Raw genomic sequence first — 22,940 nt, forward strand, 5'->3', positions numbered from 1 at the left:
ACAAGCACGCCCAGAGTGACACTCAGCCTTGTGGTATAAATGGGGGAAAAAAGGAATAAACAATGCAAAGGTGAGTGATGTTATCAGCAGGGTACAGACTCAGGCGGTCTCAAAAGTTTTACTGGAGCTTTCAGGTCTCTATTCTTCATCAATACCCCTGGGTATTTCCTATGTCTAATGACACCAGCGTATCTGCTTCTTTGTCCCATGCAGACTGTGACATTGTCCAGTCCCAGGTTTCTTTCTTTTTTCTGCCTACCGAAGTCATTCCTTACCAGATCAGGTCTGTTTCTACGGAGAAGTTAGGAAGGGGGCTCTGACTTGCCAACCAGTGGAGTTGCCCTTGATGCTGGGTGGAAGAGCATACTGGGCAGGTGTAATGTACCTGGAGAGAGTCACTCTGATATGACCTAACGTAAAGCATGTAAGCACAGCCTATACTTTCCATTTCAGGCAGTTACTGACCAATATCCTTCTGGCAATGGGAGGTTTTATACATTGAGAAGGTTCAGAAAGCAGGTGATGCAATGTGAAAAGAGAATTTGCACCCTTCTTTAGCACACCTGATCCTTCTGTCATTTTCCCACTTATGCCTTGCATACTGGAAAGCCACAAATGAATACTTGCTCCTGCAAGGCTGAATGGCTGTGAGAAAGCAATACAGAGCTGGCTTTCCCCTTTACATGTCCTCACTTAATCTCTGGCTATTTTCCAGTTACAAGGTCTGTACCATGTGATGGTGGAAAGGACAGAAAACAGAACAGCCAGAGAGTGTAGCTGTAATTCAGGCAGTTAGGAAAAACCACCCCATAGTTTGTGCATGCAGCACCTTTGATCTTCTACCATCAAAAGCCACAATATCAGACTTTGCAGAAGTATCATACTCGGGAGGTAGCCACATCTGGTCTTTCTTTACCTTGCATGTTGACAGGAATAAATAAATAAATGCTGACACTAGAATGAATTCCTGTGTGTTCTTGATACACTGAAATGATGTTAAACGGTCTCTGCAGGAGCAGGGACAAATCATTGTGACATGCTCACTTACTGCCAGTACACTTCCTCTGCTTCAGTGAACTGTTCTGCTATGTCCTGGTAAGTCCTTAATATCACCTCTCTAAAGTACTGACTGTATGTGAAATGCTTTCACCCTTCTGTCCACTTCCACTTTTAAAGTGTGGATAACATTAAGGTCAGGATGTATCAAATCTAAAAAAAGAATCTCCCACTTACCTGCAGTGAGGTGCTTGCCAACACTTGCTGCAGATACTAGTCCTGCAGAGGATACTTCAAGCTGGGTCTATGCATCATCACTTAGTTAAGTGACTCTCTCTTTATTCTGTTTGAAAAGAGTTCCTGATTTCAGTCTTTATATTTATAGTGTAATGTGGTATGGTTATCACCCAGGAACTCTTCTGAAGACTTTCCCTCCTGACACCTGAGGCCTTTTAAAGATATGGCTTCATTTGCAGACACTGCGTACTGTGAGGCTTGGTGATCCTCCTCTATGTTTGTCTTGCCTTCTTTTACCAGGGTCCACAGTGGCTTCTGCTGAGGTCAGTTTAAGGGTTAAGTTCATCTTCCACATAAGGTGCACAAGGCGTCCAGGCTGTTTCATTCCCTGGTGTCTAAGAGGAGTTTCTCCTGAAAGGCAGGGTTTGACAGCTCCCCTGGTGCTTGCTACCCCATGGCTTTGCTCTTGCACAGAAGTAAATGACAGCCAGCCCTACTGCCTCCATGTGTGCTGCTTCTAGAGCAGAGAAAGTGAATAAGAAATGGGAACGGCCCTTGGGGTCAGAAGTCAATAATAAAGGATAAATTGTTGATGGCATGTGTTATGCATTGCTGTGCACAGCACACAAGTGACACAGCCTGATAGCAATATTCATCACAGAGTATGGCTGGGTTTTAGCTCAAGATGGTAGGCAGGCTTTCTGCTTTGGACATTAGTGTAACTTTAGCATGTCTGTCTTTCACAGAAACAGTGTTTACTAGAGGGTCACTTCATGTGGTTACTAGAAGGACTCTATGTTGTTCCTACTAAGGAAAGGTATGTTCCCGGGAAAGTGACTATGCTCTGAAAGTTTTGTCCAAGGCTTAGCTTCAGGCAGGCCCTAGGGCTTGCTTCAACATTCACTTTGTGCTGATGTGTCTTCTAAGGATGCCATTTCTTGTACCTGATGCACCTTGCACCAGGACAATTGTGCAGGTTTTAACCTAGTCCATACACAATTTTGTTATCTATCTAGTTTGACCATGGCCATGAACAGGGGAAATGACCAAGACAGTGTACTTGGCTGTAGTCAGTCACCTGAGAGCTGGGTCTGGGGTAGCCTCTTGGAGTGACAGTCACCATGAGTGAAGAGGAGGTGGAAGTATGAGTTTGGCAACCATATGCGGTTTGTTGAACAACCTGCAGTGCCATTCTTCCCACTAATGTAACACCCCTTCTTTATCAAGTAACACCTTCCTCTTACTACAGGCTTAACTCCAAAGCAAAAAAAGTGAAAAATCCAATTCAGGTCTGTCTGTCTTGCTTTTTTTTGCCACCACGACTGATTATACGCTGTACTGCTTGACCAACACCTTTATTTTTTTCCCCCCACCCTTTTCTTGGTTTTTAATGTTGGCAGATCTAGCACTTCAGAGGAAGAAAATTATGAAGGCCGTTTTGTGGTTGTAGTAAAGGCACATTTTTGCTAAAGCAGAGCTTTTGTAATCAATAATACCTCAGGGTTCTGTGTTCTTATTTTACTGTATCATGAAAACTGCAAACGTTGCATTGCTTAAAATACTAAGTGAACTCTGCTTACCCTTGGTATCTTCTTGACTGCATCTACCTGTGCCACCAAAAAGCAGAGGAACAGGTCCTCTCCTAGAGGTTGTGCTCCCCTTGGTTCCTCCAGCATCAGTTCTGGGAGCAAAAGAGATGCCAGTTCCAGCTCTTCTGGCATTAGGAAATGACCATCACCCCAGCAGGCTCTGGCACCTGGGAGTGGTGAGGAGATGGTATTGCCCCGGGCAGCCGAGTAGCCCACCCTATCCTGGTGGAGCTGTGATGATGCTCCCCTTGGACAGTGCAAAGAAGGTGAGATGTGCCCTTTAGATGGTCATACTCCTTATGCCTGTTTCATAACACTAGTGTTCTGTCTGAAAAATAGCATTCATCCGACTCACAAAGTCTTTCAGACTTGGGCATTTCATGCAGAAAATGCGCAGAGACAGGCAGTGATCACCCTGGGCTGTGAACTAGGCACCTTCCTTCCCTGCTTCACAGCCTACCTTGCACGTGGCTTGGGCCAGGCTCTGTGGCTGTAAACATGGGCAGGGATGTGCGTGGTCCAGCCTCACCTTGCTCTCAGCAATGTGGGCCCTTTCAGAGTCTGTGCACCAGGTCCTGTCCAAGTGTGTTTTACAAAGGCATGGGGCAGGCTGAGAAACCAGTGTCTGTCTCTGTCACAGGTTAAGCTGAATGTTTGCTGCTGTTATTCAAAAACCATCCTGCCTCATGACAGCTATAAAATGAAAGTGCTGGCTGGAGCAAAGTATTATGGGGCTTGAATCATAACACGAGAGGTTTCCTGATCCCATCCCTTCTTTTGGGTTCCTGGGGTTTTGAGTGTTGACTCTTTACTGCTGAGATGGCAGCGGGACAAGGAGGGATGGGGGAGTAGCTCACTAGCTTGGGTTTTTAGTTCCCTTGCTCCTGCTTGCCGATGTTTTCTGTGGTAGGATGTGAGGCCTCAAGGTAACATGAAATGAATCCTGTCGCCTTTCTAAGGACAAATTAGTCAAAATGTGCCATCCCTACAGACCTGAAAGCACAGACTACCATATTATAGATGTTAAGTATGGTAGTAAGGCCATGACTTCAGCTCACCTTCTGAATGCTGTGTCTATAGAATTGTGAATTATACAGAAGCAGGACGTGGATACTCATCTTTGGATGGACAGCTGTGCCAAACACAAATCAGATGTTATTTTATAGAGTCTCCTCTCCCCTTAATCTTCAAAGATTTATTGAAAAGCTTAGGGTTAGGAAATAACACTACAGCCTCTTATCTCTTCTGTCACAGATGAGTACATTTTATCTACTTACCACTGGGTGAATTTTGGTGTTATTCTAATCTACGGTGAGAAATCCTTGGGAAGAGGATAGGTGGCACGTCAGCACTCGCTGTGGATTTCCCCACTTGTATTAATGCATCCTCAACCAGCCAACACCTGAACATACCCCAACATGGATCTTCCAGAAGTTGTTCAGGAGCAGCAGCTGGCAGGGGAGCATATGGGCTGGTAAGCTGTTGTAGCCTTTTGAGGCTGACATCTGGTGAATCCACTGGAAGAGACGATTTTGTTCTTGGTCAGGTGAATCGTGGTGGAAATGTGGAGAAGTCATGAGTAAAGACTACTTGTAGGGAAGATGCAAGCTCAACAAATGGGGAAACCTAATCTAAGCGCTGTGGTAGGAGAAGGAAGATCATGCCATCCCTTAGCTGACCTGGAAAACTTGTGCAGGCGTTGCCCTTTAGGGGGAGTACTTTGTAAGGCAGCCACAACAGGCTCTTGGGTATGTAGCTGGGTATAGCCTGCAGCAGTATCCCTGTTGAGAAAAACACACAAAGGAGAGTTAAAACAGTGAACATATATGCTCTAGAACATAGATATGGTTTTTGTAAAAGGGTTGTCCATTTTTCTGCTCTGGCCAAAGTAACTTTGAGGTTTTGGTTGTGGTAAGCTGCAGATGCTGGGGCTGCAAGAGCAGTAGCCATGGGACAGCACTTCTGGCAGGCTGAAAAGGTCAGACACTCTAAAATGCACATTTTACTTAGTAGAGAGTGGAAATTTCCCCCCCTCCCTCCCAGTTAAGCACAATATAGAAATATATGTAATGTCAAATTTCCCCAAAGGCAGGTGGGAAAGGGAGGGGAGCTGAGGAGAGGTAGCCAAGTGGGAAATCTGAAGCATTATTAGCTTTCTGGTTTCCACACAGAGAAAGGATCTTTATATGGAGCCAGCTCATTCAGGCCCCTTGCAGGCAAGTTACGTATTTCCACCTTCCCCTTCTGTCTGTAGCTCATTTAAACATCTCTGTGTCTCTGCTGTGCCTCAGCTGTTGGAGGTGGATGTGTGGAAAGGGCACTGATATCTGTGCCTTGCCCCAGGAGGATGAACAGTACACATGTATTCTCAGGTAGGAGCTGCCTCTCTTGTGTCCTGCACCGGTGCTGCATCTCTTGTGTGAAGACAGAGGAGACAAGTGCCTCTGGCTGCAGGGTGGCCCTTGCTGTTCACAGGTAAGGCAAATGGATTTGATGGTGTGTGGGTGGTTCACAAACAGAGGATCACAACTGTGGTCTTTGGGGAACAACTAGACTGCAAAAGGCAAGATGTACTGAGGGAGGTGGGAAAATGTCATTTGATTGCTTAGCTTCTTTTGAAAGGCATAAGAAGGAAGATTCAGCACACGTGTAATTTCAACCAGAGTCTTAGGGACCTGGCCTCTTGGTTAAAGTGAAGAGATGAGCGTTCTTTCTCTGCAGTTACTGTTGTATATTTGACCTTAAAGGAGGCAGCTGAGGAGCTGGCAGCTATTTGTAACGCCCAACCTCACTGTCTCAGCCTTTTTCTGCATTCTCATCTTATTGCTTCCTCATCTATGAAACAGAGCTGATCTCAGGCAGCCCCCAGACAGGAGAACATGTCTCATCCTGCCCGAATGTGCACAGAAGGGCCAGAGATCCACAGAATAGCTGCTGGGAGATGACAAATAGTAAGAGCCTGGTTTCATAGCTGTCTCTGCTAGGAGCTCTCTGTGCTAGGAGCTCTCCTCACTCTTCTGATGGCAGCAGATCTGCAGCCTTTATATCTAAATTTCAAATGGAGAGACTTTCCAGTGCTGCCTTCAGTTGTCCTCTGGCAGCCCATGGGGCTGTGCTTGTATGCAGGGAGGCATGGAGCTGGCAGGCCCTGCAGCTCTGCCCCAGCAGGCTAGCTTACCTGGGACTGGACTTTCTGCCTTTCTGCCTAAACTCGTACATAGGACTGAGGCTCTCTGCGTCTGTGTTTCTAGACATACATGATTCCCTTGAGGTCACTTCTATTCTGGCCCAGACGTGGCTCTCTGTTAGCTCTCCACAGTCTATTAAAAGCTCTTCTTGTGTAATGTTCTCTCTTTAGTACGTAGTATCAAATATATCCAGCCATCAAAACTTTTTGCTCTCAAAGGGACAGGGCATGTTTATGGGAAGGGGCTATGTGTGCACAAAGCTGAGTATAATCTTTCCTGTGTTTATCTTCCCCTGCCACCAAAGGGCATCTCAGGGCAGGTGGGAAAAGTCACATTGCACTTTCGAGGCAGCTTAGTGACATTACTCTCCTAGAAACAGCAATAAAGCCATGGTCTGTGGGCTTGCAATGGCAGTTCAGCTCCTCCTTTGCTCCAAGCGCTGGCAGAGTTATCTGTCAGGAAGATAATTCCTTGACCTCGCGGTCAGGGGATGAGCGCTTTGCTTAGTGATTAAGCCACTGCAGTAGATAACAACCCATGCTTAATCCCTTTGGTAGCTGGTCCCAGGGAGGAGGGGGGGAGGAGGGGCTGCAAAAAAACAGCGACTTGCAATAGGTCTGGAGACCTCAGGAATGGTGGCAACAGTGCAGAAAATGTAGCTGACTATGCCCAGCCTCCTAAGTTAATTTGGTGGCTGACTGGAAAACAACCACTGTATCTAGGGCACTGCTTTATCAAGCAAGAGAGCCATATGGTGCCAAACCCCACAGTCGTCTGACGGCTTAGGCATGTTAGAAATCAGGGAGGCCCTTTGTGTATTGATCCTGTCTGCTAGCTGGCATATATAGAGAGAAGGTTTATAAGTATTTTTCCTCCGCTCTCTTCCCATGCTGTCACTATGATGGGAGGACTATGATTCCTCTTTAATCTTTTCCCCTTTAGTCTTTTCCCTTTCAGAAAGTCCCTGCTCTCTTGTGACACTGCTAGCCAGCTCTCCAGCTGCCTGATGAAGACAGGGCTATGGCCATGTTGTGATTATCTATCAACATCTGGCATTTTGACATTAAATTTGATCTTTAAGACCAAAAAAAAAAAAATTAAAACAATCTTCAGTAGAAATGTGCTTCCTCATCCTGTGCTCTTGAGCTATGTACCTCTTCTGCAGCTCACCCTCCTGATCCCAGCACTGACACATGGTAAAATCCTTTTAGTGCCAGCTCACAGTCAAACACAAAGAGAAATGCTCCTTGTCACCCTCTGCTTTAGGAGCCCCCTGAGGGTACCTTTGGCTGTTGCCCCACCTGCACCAACAGGTGGTGGGTTAGCTCAGGCTCCCTCATAATATCATGGGTTGCTGTCTTCCAGCCCTGTGGAGCAGCACTGACACGAGTCTGGGGTGGAGGAACCCTCTGGGCTCGTGTGCTACTGAAGGTATTTCTCTGCTACTGTAAGGGAGAGGCCTTCAATAGAAAAGAGACCTTAAAATATTAAAAAAATCATAACTTTCCTGTAGGGTCCCAGTCCTATTTTCATTATATTGTCCACTCAGCTGAGTCCTCTCTGTGTTTATTGCAGCTCCCCATGGACCTGGCTTCTCCTTGAAAACAGCCCTACTCAGCTTTCCAGCCAGCATCAACCCTTGTTGGAATATATCACTTTTTTCTTACCTGTGGTCTTAAGTACCATTTGCATTTTTCATTCCCTGCAAAATGTTGCATGAAAGGACCTGTTTGACTATGCACATGCTGAATGAGACCTATAAACCATGTCTCCTGTGATATGAGGGTTATTTAAATCTCCCATTTTACCATTTCTTCCCACGTCCAGCATTCTTTCCTTTGGGGGAGACATCTTATCACTTTGCAGTTGTGCTTCCAACTTCCTCATACAAAAGACTTGTACTAAACTTATGTACCTGATACAGTGCCTCCCTGGTCAACCTTGCCTGCTTGCTGGATGCCTCACACTGTGCCATGTCGTCATGCAGAGGATTCAGGCAGCACTTCTATGTGAGTTTCCACGGTGCTGGCATCTGAATGAGCAGAAAGGACCCCTTCAGATTTTAGGCCATTCTGCAGAAATTCCCCTGGTAGTTCACAGAAAATTTTCTGTTTATGTGGGGGTTTGCAGGCTGCGACTGAATCTGCATTATATAGTACAGTGTCTTTGCAGGGCAGGATCTGCAGGTTCCCAGAGACTGCAGGAGCTGCAAAGAAATCTATACAGCAACATCATATAGTCTGTTCAGAGACACTTGCTCTGGATGTGAACATCACTGCCTTCGGAAATCTCTACTCCCAGATTTTTTGATGGAATCTTAACTAAAATGCATTGCAATACCTGACTGTATGAAGAGTTCTGTGCAGGTTGGATGAAATGCTGCAAGAACCACAAAAACCTGTTAGATGGCCAAGTGCCTTCTGCCTGGAAAAATATTAGGATTCACTGCACCTAAGAAACGTGAGTTGGAGTGACAGCTACCATGCAAAGTGATACGGAATGTATCTACAGTGAGCTTAAAACGTCAGGTGCTCTAGTGTAGCATAAAGCCCTGAAGGATCTCAGCTTGCCTACCTGCCTAGCATTTTCTGAGAGCAGGCAGGTCAGCTCAGGTTTACTGAAACAATGCTCTCTGGCTTTACTTCCTCCTGCTACCAGAAAAAAACCCATGTCATGACTCAGAATGGTTAAGATGTATCTAAAATTCCTGTCATGCCAGGTCATGTGGGCCCTGTATAAGCTAATTATGAATTTACCAGTAAGCTTTACTTTCTCCTGTACAGCAGTAGGTAAAACTGCTAGTAGGAAAAAAAAAAAAAAAAGGCATGCCATGACTCAGCAGGATTACAACCAGTCTAAAATGCCTGTTGTGACAGGTCATGTGGGTCTATATAAGCTAATTATGAATTACCAGTAGAGCTCAGGGGGGGTTGAAAAGCCCAGGTGGAGGAGTTGGAGAATACTGAACCAGTTAGCCCACCCAAGGCTCTGCACTGGTACAGTTGAACCGCTAGCAGTGACTGAGCTGTCTGCTTAATGCTGGCTTGGTTACATCCACATCTCACTAGCATCCATCACAGTGTTAATAGGGTGGGTGCATCTTGGGATCCCAGCCTGGCCCCAGAGTGCAGGTGATGACAACTGCAGAAAGGAAAGCTTCCCTCTCATGCAAGAAGGGGCACCACTTCCCATGCCAAGCACTGGTCTAAGTATGGAGGGCAAACACCTAATCACTTCTGGAGCTGCAAGCCCTGCTCCCACTCAGGGAAAGCAATGCAAGGGAAGCAAAGTAGCAGCAGTGCTGCTATTTAAAAATCAAACAGTACCTTCCCTTTGCTATGCCACAGCATCCTAGTTCTGCAGGTTTTCAATTTACACTGCCCAAAGCCTAGATTCAGACAGTTGCTGTGGTTTCTCATGCACAAGCATGCCTCAGTTTAAGGAAGAGCAGGACAAATTAGTTGACTTGAAGCCTCTACGGACATGTGGAGACTTGCCTGCATTTTGTGGCTGTCTATCCAGGTACCTAGCTGCAGGCAATGGGAGCAAGAGCCTCAGGACCAAACTGGTTAGGAAACAGGGACAGCTTGAATATGGTGGGGTTGGAAAACAGCGCAGAGGCTCCTAGACAGTGTCTGGGTGAGAGCTGCATGAATCCTCTGATGCTCTGTCACTCCTCCATCGGGCTTCAAGTCAGACATGGGCTGAGACCACCCAGCACAGCTTTGTAGTGGTCCCTCTACAGTAAAAATACGACTGTTGTGTTCATAGATCTCCTTTCCCTTGAAGTCTGAAGAAATAGCTGTTCCTGAGAGGTAAAGATGAAGCCTGCCTCTGCAGTTTGTACAGGAGACAGGTGCACAGGTATCAAAGTGTGTGAGTGGAGCGTCCCCCCCTCCTAGGTCTAACAAAATCCGTGCAGCTTGGCACTTAAAACTCTCGTTTAATGTCATAATAGTTGAGGCTTTTTTCAGGAGGGAAAGGAATATGTCTGTCTGATTTACCTACACATCTGTGTTTTGAGCTCTTTTTCTCATATATTTCCCCATCTCTCATATATAATTAAATAAGTGTCAGAAATAGCACAGCTTACGTTGGAGGTGATTAAAAAGGAGAAGAAACTATCCTCTTACTCTTTTGCAAACCAAAACATTTCCATCAGCGTCCAACAGAGCCAAACCTCTTACCCGCTGTTTAGCTTGCTGTCTGACAAGGTGCTCCTGTGCCAGCTGCTCTTCCCCTCAGCTGTGCTGAGCTGTTTAAGCAGACATTGCTTTGCAAGCACCCAGGAACACAGCACAGGGTATTGACAAACTTGTCACCCAGCCTAAAAATACCAGCTGCTATGTCACCCTCCCATCTTGTTGCCTGGGTACAGTGTTGATGGGGAAATTTCCACCTAGCTCTTGGGAATGTAATCTATCCCAAGCCACAATGGTTTACATAAATAATAAAAAGTTTAATATATCTAGGCTGCATTCATTGCTGGAGTAACTCGGCTGGCTCTAGGGAGGTAACTAATGGGATGAAATGGGCCCTGCAACTTTAATGAGCTGTAAGAATGTTATTATTGTATGCTGTCATCTTAGAGATGTAATTGACTGTACCTGGCCAGGATGGTATAAAGACTCTCATTCTGTATCTGCTCTTTTATTTAACATTTTCATCTGTAGCTCCTGCCCACTTCTCCTAATGCACTTTCCTCCTACCCTGCCTCTGTCTGGACTCCCAGCACAGCCTTGCCTGTGCCACTCCTCGTCTGCTCCCCCCCCCTTACCCCCATTTGAAAGTGCTTCTAAGCAATGCCTAGAAGTAGAGCTTAAAACCTTCATCTTTCATGAGGATGCTGCCTGGGGAACAGGGAGAACTTGAGTGAGAGCTCCAGCTAAATCATGGGACCAGCATGGCTCAGGGCAAGTCACATCAGTTCTTTCTGCTTCACTTTTCCTGTACTTAGACTCGGGGCAATAACTGGTTTGCCTCATAGCCGTGTCCTGAGATTAGGTGAAGGGAGCTGTGTAAAGAACAAAATACCACAGGCAGTTTGGTTTTGTAATGCAGAATGTTTTTTACTGCCAGAGTGGTTTTGTAACGCAGGGGGATTTCTTGATAAAGGGCAGGGATGTAGAAGAGGAGTGCAAACTTGACAGAGAATGATTTGCATCCTTTCAGACTAGAATCTTAGAATAACAAGGTCGAGCTGTGCTCAAAGATTGGGCTAAGGACAAAGAAGTCAGACCTAGAACTGCATTTTTTTATGCTCTAGCATTAAGAGGCATGTGGGATGTGGTGTATATCCCATTATGAAGGTTGTGAACATCAGGATTCCCTGCAGTGTTGATTGCTCTGCACAAATGGAGAATGTGTTTCCAGGTATCTTATACAGAAGAGTTTGGAATTTTTTCTTCTTCCCAGTGTTTTCTCTTCAAGACATCACCTACTAACACATCACCTAATAACATCTCATCCAAAAAAACCCCCCAACCAACCCCCCCCCCCCAAAACCAAAACCCCAAAACAAATCAAAATGCAGAGCTGCTTCCTGAACCATTACATTTTCTTACCATACCATCAGCTCATGTTAGAACATGCCTTACTGAGCTGCAAAGTAAATGTCATGGGACTCATTTCCAGAGAGACTTGACTTAAGCCAGTGTCTTCCTCTTCTTTGCCTGTGACAGCCTTCTAAAAAACTTAATTCCCTAGGACCTTGGCTTAGCAAAGCATTAAAAGAACCTAACCTTGCATGCTTTGAAGGGCATCTGTGTGAGCTGAGAACAGGAAGATCCCTCCCAGAGCACCTCTGCTCTCCTGGTTGTGGTGGCTGCTCCACTAAGCAGCAGTACAGTCCCAGGTTTGCAAAGCAGATCTGTGTGTGGAGAGCCACAGTCATCACCCCTAGTGTGCTGTGTCTAACCAGCTTTGTGTCTTGTCTTTATAATTTCTTGTATCTGCTTTAAAAAGAAAATCAAAAACCAACCACCCCCCTTCAAAATGGCATTCTACCTATCACCACCAGGGGAAGAAAACCCACAGCTGAAACCAAATCTCTGGTGTAACAACTGGAAGTGATGAGAAGCCATCGACAGAATGAGCCTGGAGCTCCATAAGCATAACAAAGGAAACACAATAAGTAACCAAGGTGAGAAATCTAATCCTCACATCTCTTTTATCCATGTGGTGAAAGAATTTATGAGAGACTGGTTTAAAAAATCATCTTGTAAAATATTAACTAGTGGTGGTGCAGCTGCTTCTCCTAATAGCTTTTGAAGGTGTCTGCCAAGTTTTAACCTTGAAATTGTGTTTTAGTGATGAACTTTGTATGAACAGGCAGTGCACAGCGGAGCTCTCACTGGCACTGAAGGGCTTCAGCTTTAGCCCAGATTCTGTTAAAAAATAGATAATCCACGTAAATCCAGAGTCTGTGAACACTCAAAATATGTGAAAGAGTCATCCATAGCTTAAGCAAAAGAAACTGCTCCTTGGCCAGTGTTTCTCCCCCATGTATGAGTTTCCCAACACAAGATGATCCTTGTTTTCACTGAACTGAAAATCACAGGGCACCCACCCAAGGAAACCAGGCTGCCCAGTTATAGGGCCTCTGAAATAGTCTTTTTCTGATACAGCAAAGAGAGTGACAGGCTCTTCTTTTGCAACAGTGTGTGCTCAATCATGTCTCACTATGGAGAACATAGATCTACAAGTTTTACCTGAAAATGAATCACAGGACTTCGTCCTGTATTTTTTTTAGAACAATTAAATGGTATTGGGGTCTTTCTCCCTAGTGTTTCAGTATCTCAGTTTCAGAAACCCTGTAGAAATTTAGACAGGTTTCTAGCAGGTCAAATTCTAGTACTGTCCTACTCAACAGGCAGTAGTAAGCTGTACAATGGTTTTCAAGTGGGGTTAGAGGTGAGTCCACATCAGTGTCTGGCTTTAGATGTGAATGTTTAGTGGCACTGGATTCAGATTTTGGCTTGTTCCATTAGATCTATGGGATCCAACATGAAACCTGGAGCTAGACTCCAGGGATATAGGAATTGAAACCTGGAAATGTTAACAGTCCCAGAAGTTTCCTGGTAATTGTCCTTTTGTTGCTGTTGCTTGAAAGTGCAGGTATTTCAAGGTCTAGTGGTCACTTTGCAGCATGCATGCAAATGGTCTAGAAATAGAGTCTTTATTATTGCCTTCTGATTATAATAGAGAAGTAGTCTAAAGTGTGTCTTCAAATCCCAGGAGAGAACCAACCTAAGTTATCTTTCTGCAGGACCTCACCAAACGTCATCAGCTGCTCTTCTGCTCTAAATAGGCTATGATCTACTTCTGAGCTAACACATCGATTGCTTTAAGTTGTTCCTGGCCTGCAACTCAATATCAAAACCACCAAATGCACCTCATCTAAGAGGACCACGCTTTTTACATGTGTCCCAGGGTTTAATTTCTGTTCTCACAGGAATCCAGCAGTAAACCCTCTTCTCAAATAAACAAAAGCATAAGCAGACCCATGAAATACCTCTCATGTCACCACCCAACTTAGTGACTTAATTTTCTGTGCTGCAATTTTAAACAACTAATAAAGTCCGTTGACTTTTCACGGAGTTTGGACTGGAACCACTTCAGAAATAAAAAATACCCATACACAGAGTAGTGTCTTTTGAAAAAAAAATATTTTTTTTTTCTCAAGATTGCACATTCAAAACGAGCTGCACACTGAATGGTACAGGAACAGTAGTTTCCCAATCCAATTACCACCACGTAGGTGTGTTTTAATTAGTTTGGCTGTAGCCCCAAGGTGTCAAACTCAGTCAGCAGCAGGAGATGGACCCCAGGAGTAATCACAATCAGTGGACAAGACACATCTCCTGGGCTGTAAAACGTTCTTAAGTCTATGCTGGAAATGCTCCATTGGATAGAGGTTTGGACAAAGCCTTCAGGTAGATTGCAGTAGACCTTTAGGGGAAAACTGCTGCTCCAGTTAGAGACTGTCTGCTCATTCACTCGCCACATTTTGCCTTTTTTCCCACTGTTTCCTAGCCCTTTCCATGTGTTCTTCACATGGACCAAGCAGTGAACTTCAACCACAGTGTAATGATGTGGGGAGTAGAGGTCCTCGCATTCATGCTGGCAGACCTTCTCTGCAGCCCCCAAGGCTACAAACCAGATGAAACAGCTATGCAGGAGTCACTGCAGGTTATATCCTGTCTAGTGCTGCCAGGGAGCAAGGGAAGTTTTGTGCAGGCTGGATTTGAGCCATTGCGGATCTCATTTCTAGGTCTTTGCAGCTACAAGGGCACTGTGGTATGAAAAACACATGAAGACTACTGGTTTTTATCAGGAACCTTGGTCAGTGTTAGAGCAGGGTTGATTTTGCTGTTCAAACTGATTGCAGTTTTGAGGATGAGGATGACAGAACAGTCTCCTAGCTGGAAAGAGTAACACAGCTGCCCTCCCCACAGCTACCACTATTTTGGTGTTAAGGAGTGCTTTTCACCAACAGGTATGTTTTACTTTGATAACCACTCAAATAAATAAATAAATAAATAAATAAATAAATAAAGTAATAAAATAGTACTTTGTGCTTTGTTAGCATCATTTGTCAAAAGTCTTTGAAGTGTTTTGCCAAGCTGGCTGTTACTGTTTCCTTCAAGTCCCAGCCATCCCAAAGGCTTGACTCCACTTCCATTGATCTCAACAGGAACAAGGAGGACATGCCTGGCACTCCACACTGAGCCAATGACTGACATAGCAAACATGGCTCCGGTGCCCTAATTCTTACTTTCATGCTGCCTGCCTTCAACAGCACCAATGGTATCAAAATCACAGAAAATCCCTACTTGCTTCATTTTCAACACTATTGGTATGTCTCCAGCTTCGCAGGACACCAGTCTACTGTTGTTGCTGTTCATTTAACACCTTCCTTAAAGCCTTCTAAGAGGTTTGTGACCTGGGAAATTCTTGTAAGCAATGTATGCATCCAGGACTGCATGTTTGCGCCATATGTCACCTTCTTCTTTTCTCTTCTGCTGGGTTGTATGAGAGAGGCATTTTCAAGGAAACAATATCCTGGCTGCTCTTGCTGTTTCTTCCCCCTGCTCCAGGTCTGATGTGATCACCACAGCAACACAGCATGGCATCACGGATGGTAGAGCAGAGCTGGCACTACTTGGAGCCAGAACAAAACAGCAGAAAGTACCTGGTTTGGATGTGCTCGTAACTGCAACCTAGCAGAAAGTAACCATAGAAACCTGGAGCAGAACACTGTGGACAGAGCATAGGTAGGCTTTTCACATTTCCAGGGCATTAATGGTAGAAGGACTCTGTTCCCTCTAAATAGTATTGATAAGAGTTATACATATAAAAAAAAAGCCTAAGAGAATCTGTCATGTACCTTATTTTATGCATCTACTCCTTCTTGTGCCCTATATATATATACAAATGTTAGCACCAGTGGACAGATCAATGCTGCCCTGCTCAAGCAGATGCTTGTTAGAACTGGGTGGATATCTCATTGGACACCTGGTCCAACCTCCTGCTCAAGGCAGGCCGATCTCGATAAAGTTGCTGAGGCTCTCCTGAAGCTTCGAGAATTCCCTACAATGGCAACTTCTCTATGCAATTTTCATTTACAAAAGCTCCATGTTTGCCAGATTCCACAGATTCATTCATTTCTGTATCTTAATGAACAACTGGGTTGTCTCACCACTTGTGGATTACCCACTTCTCTCCTTCTCCCCTTCCTCTGAAATAAATGAAGTAATTGTGCAGAGATTTGTAAAAGAAACCTCCAAAAGAGGAGATGTGAGGATACCTCGGAGGGGCAATAGTTGCAAATAGTAAAAGAGAAACTGTATGTGAGAACTTCTGCCAGCTTCTGTCCAACTCTGATCATGTCTTCTTATACAGTGTTATGAAACCTTGATCTGTGCTTTTAGTTCCACACCCTGCTCAGCATGTGGCACTCTACTCCAGCCCTCCTCACCTTCAGCACAGCAGTGTGGTGGCTTTGAAAGTGGCTTTAAGTCCCACAACTTAAACCAAGCTGCCATCACTCAGCCCAGAATCAGCCGGGGGTGGTTTTGGTTCGTAGTCAGCAGGCTCCAGTATTTTCTGTTGTCTGCATTTCCAGCTGAAAAGAGCATAGCTGTAATCAGCTGTGGTGCGGACAATCAATCAGTAACTCACAAGTTTCCAGAAGACTTCTTCTGCAGCCCTCTCTGAGAAAACATGTGTGCTTGTGGGGTGGAGACACAAAAACTCGCTTCCGCTGTGCAAAGATGACCAAGGTCAGTCCTTAAAATACAGCCAGAACAAAATCACATTTTAAACAGTATGTGAAATAGCTGCCATGTTTTTGTGCGGTACCCTGCTCCCTCAAAGTAAGAAATTAGGGTGGTTCTTACTTGTTTCTCAAATGTTGATGTGGGGGAGCTTTCTGACACATTATGATGGACAACCAGTGATGTACTGCCACTCATCCACAACAAGACCTTTCATTTCTTACTCAGGTGGGCATGCAGTTCTGCTTCAAAGGCCATCTTGTCAAAGGTGCGCACGTTTGTCTCTTCCCGGACCTTTTCCCGAACATGGAAGGATGCCCGAGCAACAGACCTGGCATTTTCTAAGACTGTCTTCTTCTCCTTGAAGATCTGCTCGCTCCTCTCCAGCTTCCTCTCTATAGAAAGGAGAATCTCCCTGCGCCTTAAGTCCTCATACTGTTCCACCTTTTGCTTGTTCATCTTCTGTATCTTCTCCTTTTCCATGCGGCTCAAGACCACCTTGCGAGCTTTTTCTTGGACAACCTCTTCAGCCACCTGGGCAGCATGCTGGAGCTTTCTCTCCGACTCTCTAGCCAGGGCTTCCAAGTGCTCCTTCTGCTCTCTTTCCTTCTTTTCTGCTGCTAATTTGGCTCTCTGGATCTGCATGTCCTCGCGCCTGGCTTTTTCCCTTAGTCCCTGGTTCCTCTTCTCCACTAGTTGCTCATAGTTCTCCTGAGCCTTTGTCAAACTCATCTCTAGGGAAGCTTTCAGCATTTCCTTCTCTTCTGCCTCTTGCTTGGCCAGTTCCTTGAGCAAAGCCTCATGCTTCAGCTTCTCTGCTTGGTTGAGCAGCTTCTTCTCCTTCTGCAGCTGCACCTCCTTCTTCAGCCTCTTCTGTGCGGCCATGGACAGCTTTTCTTGCAGAAGCTGTTCCTCTCTTTCCCGGTGCTCCTTCTTGCCTTCCTCCTTCACCTTCAGGTTGTGCTCTTGATGGAGCTTCTTCTGCTTGTCTTCCTGCATGGCCTTCTCCAGCCTCTCTCTCCGCAGCCGCTCCTGCTTCTCTGCTTGCTCTCGCCACCTCTCCTCACACATCAGGCGCTGCCTCTGCTTTATCAAAACGGCTTCTTCCTGTTCCTGGGTCAGCCTGCCTCGACGCTTCTCCACCTGGCTCTCCCACATTCGCTGACCATGCAAGAGGGCCCTCTGCTTGTCCTTCTCCTCCTTCTCTTTCCGCTGCTCGGCCAGGCGCTTCTGGCTGTCCCACTGTAGGTGGGCCACCTGCCGCTGCTCCCGCAGCAGGCTGGCCTCCTGGTGCTTGGCAATCATCAGCGCAGCGATCTTCTTGTCTCTCTCGGGCACCTCTGATAGACCCTTTCTCCTCTTCACTTCCCGGACGATCCTCTCCACCCTCTGGGCTGTCTGTGGTGAGTGACTGAGGTCACCCAGGCTGAAGCTGCGCCCCAGCAAGGAGCCGTTGACAGCAATAGCTCCCCCCCGGCCCCGGCCCCCCACCTTGCCCCCACGCTCCCGCAGGCTCTCCCCACTGTAGGAGGACGAGGCCCCCGACTCGGAGGAGGTCTTGCCCCAGCTGCCCTCACGGCGTTTCTGTAGCGAGTCCAGAGAGTGGCTTTTGCCTTTGGCACCCCCCGACGCCCCAGCCTTCCCCCCGCCATGGGGCCGGGTGGCAGCGGTGGCTGCAGCCCGGGGGGCGACCCGTGCGGCGGGCGAGGGAGGCAGGCTGCCGAGAGGCGCGAGGATCCGGCGCTTCTCCTCCCGGATGATCTTCTCCCTCTCCTCCCGGCACTGCTGCAGCTTGCGGCGGCGCTCCCGCTCGTAGGCCTCGTAGAGCCCGGCGGCCACCCGCATGGAGCGCCCCGGGGCCTCCCGCAGCAGCTCCCCCAGCGCCCGCGGCAGCAGCTCCACCGGCCGCACGGCGCAGCGGGCACAGGCCTCCAGCGACCGCGGGCTGGTCAGCACGTACCGGCTGCCTTCCGCCGCCGCGCAGTCGAAGTTGTACAGGTCCAGGTGTAGCAGCGGCGACTGCTCCCCAGGACGGGCTGGCTCTCCTCCCGCTGCCCCCCCGGGAGCCGGGCAGGGCTGCGGGGGAGGCTCAGCCGGCGGCTCCACCATGGCTCGGCCTGCAAGGGAGAAAGCGGCGGCGGGTGAGCGCCCGGGCCCCTTTTGTCTGCCCGGCAAGGTGCAAAAGCAGTGCAGGAGGCAGGCGAGGGAGGGGCCGTGGGGTCTGCACCGGGCAGGGGACTTTAGCTGGGGGAGTTTAGATCGGTTGTGTTTGTGGAGGGAGGGAGGCAGACTGGGGAGCGGACTGCCTGGCGCGGGATGTTTTAGGGGTGAGATGTGTTTGGGCGGCCCGCGGGGGTGTTGGAGCGTGTGCTCGGGCACGGGGAGGGGGATGACCGGGGAGGCTTTAAGCTGCGTGGGCTGTGCGCGGGGGCGTTTGAGGTGAAGGGGGTGTCTGGGGTGATGTGGGGTGGATTCAGAGTCCCTGCGGCATGTTTGGCCACAAGGCGCAGGTTTCTTCGGCAATGAGTGGAGGTGGCACTACGGCGAGTGTCTGGGCCAGAGATGGGGGAGTTTGGGGTGGGGGATAGCAGGGGTCTGGGCGCGGATGATTGCGGTGCACTGGGCTTGGCAGAGCGGCGGATGGCAGTGTCTGCGCTGTGAATGAGGATGGGGATATACGGGGTGGTCAGGCTGGGCTGGGTGCGAGACCGGGACCTTCCACCCCCAACACGGGTGCTCACGACTAAGGATGCAGCCCCCACCCGTCCCATCCGCCCGCGGCACTCACCGGACGGCCGCGGCGGGCAGCCTCGCGCTTTGTCTCGGTGCTGGCAGCCTCGGGAATCAGGCGGGTGGCGGCAGCAGCGGCGGCTCCTCCATGGCACCCCGGGCCCCGTGCGGCGCTCCCACCTCCGGGGCAACGGCGGCAGCGGGCACGGCGGCGGCCCGTACGCTACGGAGCCCCGTGCTGCCCGCTGCAGGCCCCGCGCGCGGGGCGGGCAGAGGCGGGAACAGGGGGAACCAGCCCCGCGGCGGGGCCGGGCAGGGCCGGGGGCAGCGCTGCTGTCTGGCAGGGGGCCCGCCCCTCGTCCCCCTACCCCCGCCCTGCGAGGGGCCGGGCCGGGCGCTGCTGCGGTAGAGCGCCTCGCTCGGGCGGTGGGCAAACGCCTGGTCCTTACGGCGTGTGTCCTTCCCTGCAAGCATCCTCCATCCCTCCATCCTTGCGTCCCTCCCTACAACTGCCTCTCCATGCACACGTCCCTCCGTGCACTTGCCTTCCTGTGCACCCATTGTTCCCCGCAGACCTTCCCTATATGAGTAGCACTTCCAGGTTGGTGTTTTCTGTTTTGCAGTGTACCTGTACACAATCAAGGTCATCTGCATTTACAGTTAATATAAACAAGGGTAAAAGGGGTATGAAAAGGAAGTTTTACAGACTGCAAACTGAGCCACAGGGAGGTGAAGGTGCCTGCCTTGGGCTACCTAGAGAATTTATGCCAGACCTAGAAAGGAATGACACAACTCTCAAATTTCAGTTCAAAGCAGTTTCCAGCTATGAAACTCTGTTCTCTTTAGTGGCTAATATAAGGTATTGCTTGCTGCAGAGCTGTGTCAGGACTGACAAAGAGGGGAATTGCAGTGATGTGATAGGCAATAGGGTGCCCCTTTTCAGGTACTCTCAACATGCTGGTTGCATACTTTGATACATCCCTTATTTCTGAGGTTCCTAGGCTCAACAACCTCTGTGGGGTTGAGGAATGCTCTGCTCTAGAAATACTGTTCAGCAAAAAGGGGATCATTGCAGGTTGTGGAGCTGCAGAGAATCTGTGCCACATAGCGGAGCAACTCTGATTTTGTCAGGCAGAGGACAGTAGCAGCAAATGTACTGTTAGCCACTATGTTACCACTTCAGTGCTTTTCAACAGTTCTTCATTTAATCTCTACAGGTGCAGGTTAATCTTCTTTGCTTTAAGAACGAAGGACATGGCACTCACCAGTGGACTTCCATGGTGGCCTAGGACAAGGATACAGAGCAACAGGAGAACCTGAGAAAGTCCTAGGGAGAAAGCTGAAGAGCTGCAGGTTGGTCATGGCTTCCTCTTGTACAGGCAAAGACTTTGAATCATTCTCAATGCTGTGCTGATGAATGCACACAGTAATGGTGCATCCACAGTGAGTGGGCACACTCCACCAATAAACTGTATTGACTAATCTGATTTCATTCATTCATCATCATCATAGTCTGCAGGGGATGCTTATAAAGCTTGGTAATGAGTTATGTGAAAAAACCTCAGGCTGGGGAACAACTCCCTGCTGTCTGAAGATCCCAGCTCACTGACTGATGGGCCAAACCATTAGTCAGTACTAGCTGCAGCACTGTAGCTGTCAAGCCATGGCTGCGTGCCCTCCTCCTGGAAAATATTAAACTGGTAAGCGTATATGCTAGGTAAGATTTGGCCAGGTTGCTGTTTAAGCCTCTGCTGGGTCTGTGTTTGGGCCTTGATCTTTCAAGTTTCCTTGGATATCTTTGGGCATCTCCTAAGTGGTCTCCCAAGTGCAGCTGGAAGAAGATTTTCCAGGAGATTTTAGAAGCGGCTGGATAAGACTTTGGAAAAACAGTAGCACAGACTATCCAGGCATGGAGTCATATCCCTACTTCATCAAGACTAAAGGAGATTTGGGATGGGGCAGGAGAAGATCTCTGAAGAGGATCATTGCTAGTGTGTCATTTTCATGCACCCAGTTATAAAACAGAGTTTTCTGTTGACTATAAATGTCTAGAGACCTATACACTCAGACAGAGCAGTACTGTAAGGTTGCACCCCTGTTTAATAAACGTTCTTCTTTGTGTTTCTGTTAGTGATAGCAAGAGATGCAGCACAGTGGAAAATAAATAGATTGCAGGGGTAGAAATATTTGCATCACTTAAAGAAATTCTATATGCACTTCATTGCACAGGTATTAATTACTTTCTTCCTATAAAACTTTAAAACTGTCTGTATCTGGGTTTTTCCCTGCTCTCCTCATGGAAGCTATTTCACAACCTACTAGAGCTCATTGGTAAAATGTCAATAGTTACTTTCAGCTTTGTTTTTTCCTCTCTTTGTTTTATCTTAGTAATTTGGCCTTCCTCCTGCTTGGATTTATGCCTTACAAATGTTTGTAAACTGTTTCCATATCCCCTCAGAGCCAAGGAAAGCATACTGTCATTGCAAATCTGTAGTCAAACACTGAGCTATCGCCTTTCTTCTGGCCTTCTCAGTGTGTCAGGCTCTCCCACTAGCTGCTGCCCTGAACTGAACTGTGGGCTCCTGCCCAGCACTTACCTCTGTGCTGGCTGTGCAGAGTCCTGATTCCAGTGCATTGTCTTCCTCTTCTCTAACACCTCCTTCTTTCCTCTTCTCTAATTTGATAGCTTTCCTACGGTTCATTCAACACGTTTTGACTTTCCAGAGCTGCTCCCCACTCACCATGGAGAATATTAGTCAGTGAATTATTTCCTCATTGCTAAATAGCTTTTGTTTTCCATGTTGAATACTATCTCCATCTTGTTTGTAATTTCTACTGTCTCACAATGCGTTTACACTGTTGTTGGGAGGACTGTGACCTAGCTGTTTTGTAGCTACCCCATCTGATGTCCTACTCACTACTGCTTGGACTCCTCCTGTTTTTGCACCTTCCTGCGCCATGGGAATGGGAGGAAGGTGACAGCTTTGGGGACAGGAGAGTAAGGAGCTCTCTTGAGACAGTTTGCAGGCTGCTGGTGTCTCCCAGTAGTGTCCTCTTTCTAGCTGCAGATTGAGCACAGGCACCCAATGCCTTCCCAAGAGGCAAGAGGATGAATGTATCCCTTCTTTGCCTGGAGGCAGCTCCTGCACCCTTTCCAGACACAACAGAGCCTCTCCAGCACAGCCTTCCCCTGTCAGCTGGACAGTTTAAATACTATTTTTAAACTTTAATAAGGCACTCAGTCTAACAGATCCTCATCCCCATGTGATATCTTTGGTCCCTTCCCTCTAGACAGCCTCTTGCCACATGCCATAATCCTTTGTTTACAGTCCTACAGCCCCTCCATCTGAGTTATTTTGCAGCCCATTCTGAACTAATGCTGAACATAAAGTTCCATACAAATTGAACATAACATTCCCTGTGTGGTAGACAAGTTCTGAAACCCAGTGTGCCTTAATGTCAGTTTAACAACCTGATAAAACCAAAGTCCTCCTCTGGAAGATTTCAGTGTTGGCTCCTTTTACCCACTCCTGTGCTTTGGCTTTTGTTGTTCTCTGCTTCCGCTCTGCCTGCAGCCCTGGCACAGCCTGCCTTTCCATTCCTCTGTGGGGAGGAGGATGGGTGTTTGCTTTGCTCTTGTTGCCACAAACTACCTGCCTGGGAGATGCAAGTAAAGCCTTCCTCCTCCCTTGGCTCACAGGCACTTTTCTGCACTCCCCTGCCAGGCTGTTCCAGTGCAGTGAACACATATCACCCTGAGTGTCTTCCAAGTGCCCAAAGCCAAGGCACCATCCCCATTGCTCACAGCCTGGAGACTCTGCTTAATGGTGTCATTAAGTGATCTCAACCTCTTCAAATGAGTCCCTAGAGAAATGGACCTTCTGGCTGGGGCAGATGCACAGAGCAGAGAGGAGCCAGGGCGT

At 47.7% G+C, this 22,940-nt stretch overlaps 1 protein-coding gene across 1 annotated transcript; it reads right to left on the reverse strand.

Moving 5' to 3' along the window:
• Positions 1-16,500: 16,500 nt before the first annotated feature.
• On the reverse strand, positions 16,501-18,461 carry CCDC177 (coiled-coil domain containing 177). The gene has a single exon (XM_054400811.1). The coding sequence runs from the start codon at positions 18,394-18,396 to the stop codon at positions 16,501-16,503; it is 1,896 nt and encodes a 631-aa protein (XP_054256786.1). The 5' UTR covers positions 18,397-18,461.
• Between the last annotated feature and the right edge of the window lie 4,479 nt (positions 18,462-22,940).

This window comes from Indicator indicator, chromosome 4 (assembly GCF_027791375.1).
Source record: "Indicator indicator isolate 239-I01 chromosome 4, UM_Iind_1.1, whole genome shotgun sequence".
In the NCBI taxonomy this organism is placed as follows: domain Eukaryota; kingdom Metazoa; phylum Chordata; class Aves; order Piciformes; family Indicatoridae; genus Indicator; species Indicator indicator.

Excerpts from the sequence above, each read along its gene's own strand:
- CCDC177 (XM_054400811.1), bottom strand. The coding sequence starts at position 18,396 with ATGGTGGAGCCGCCGGCTGAGCCTCCCCCGCAGCCCTGCCCGGCTCCC.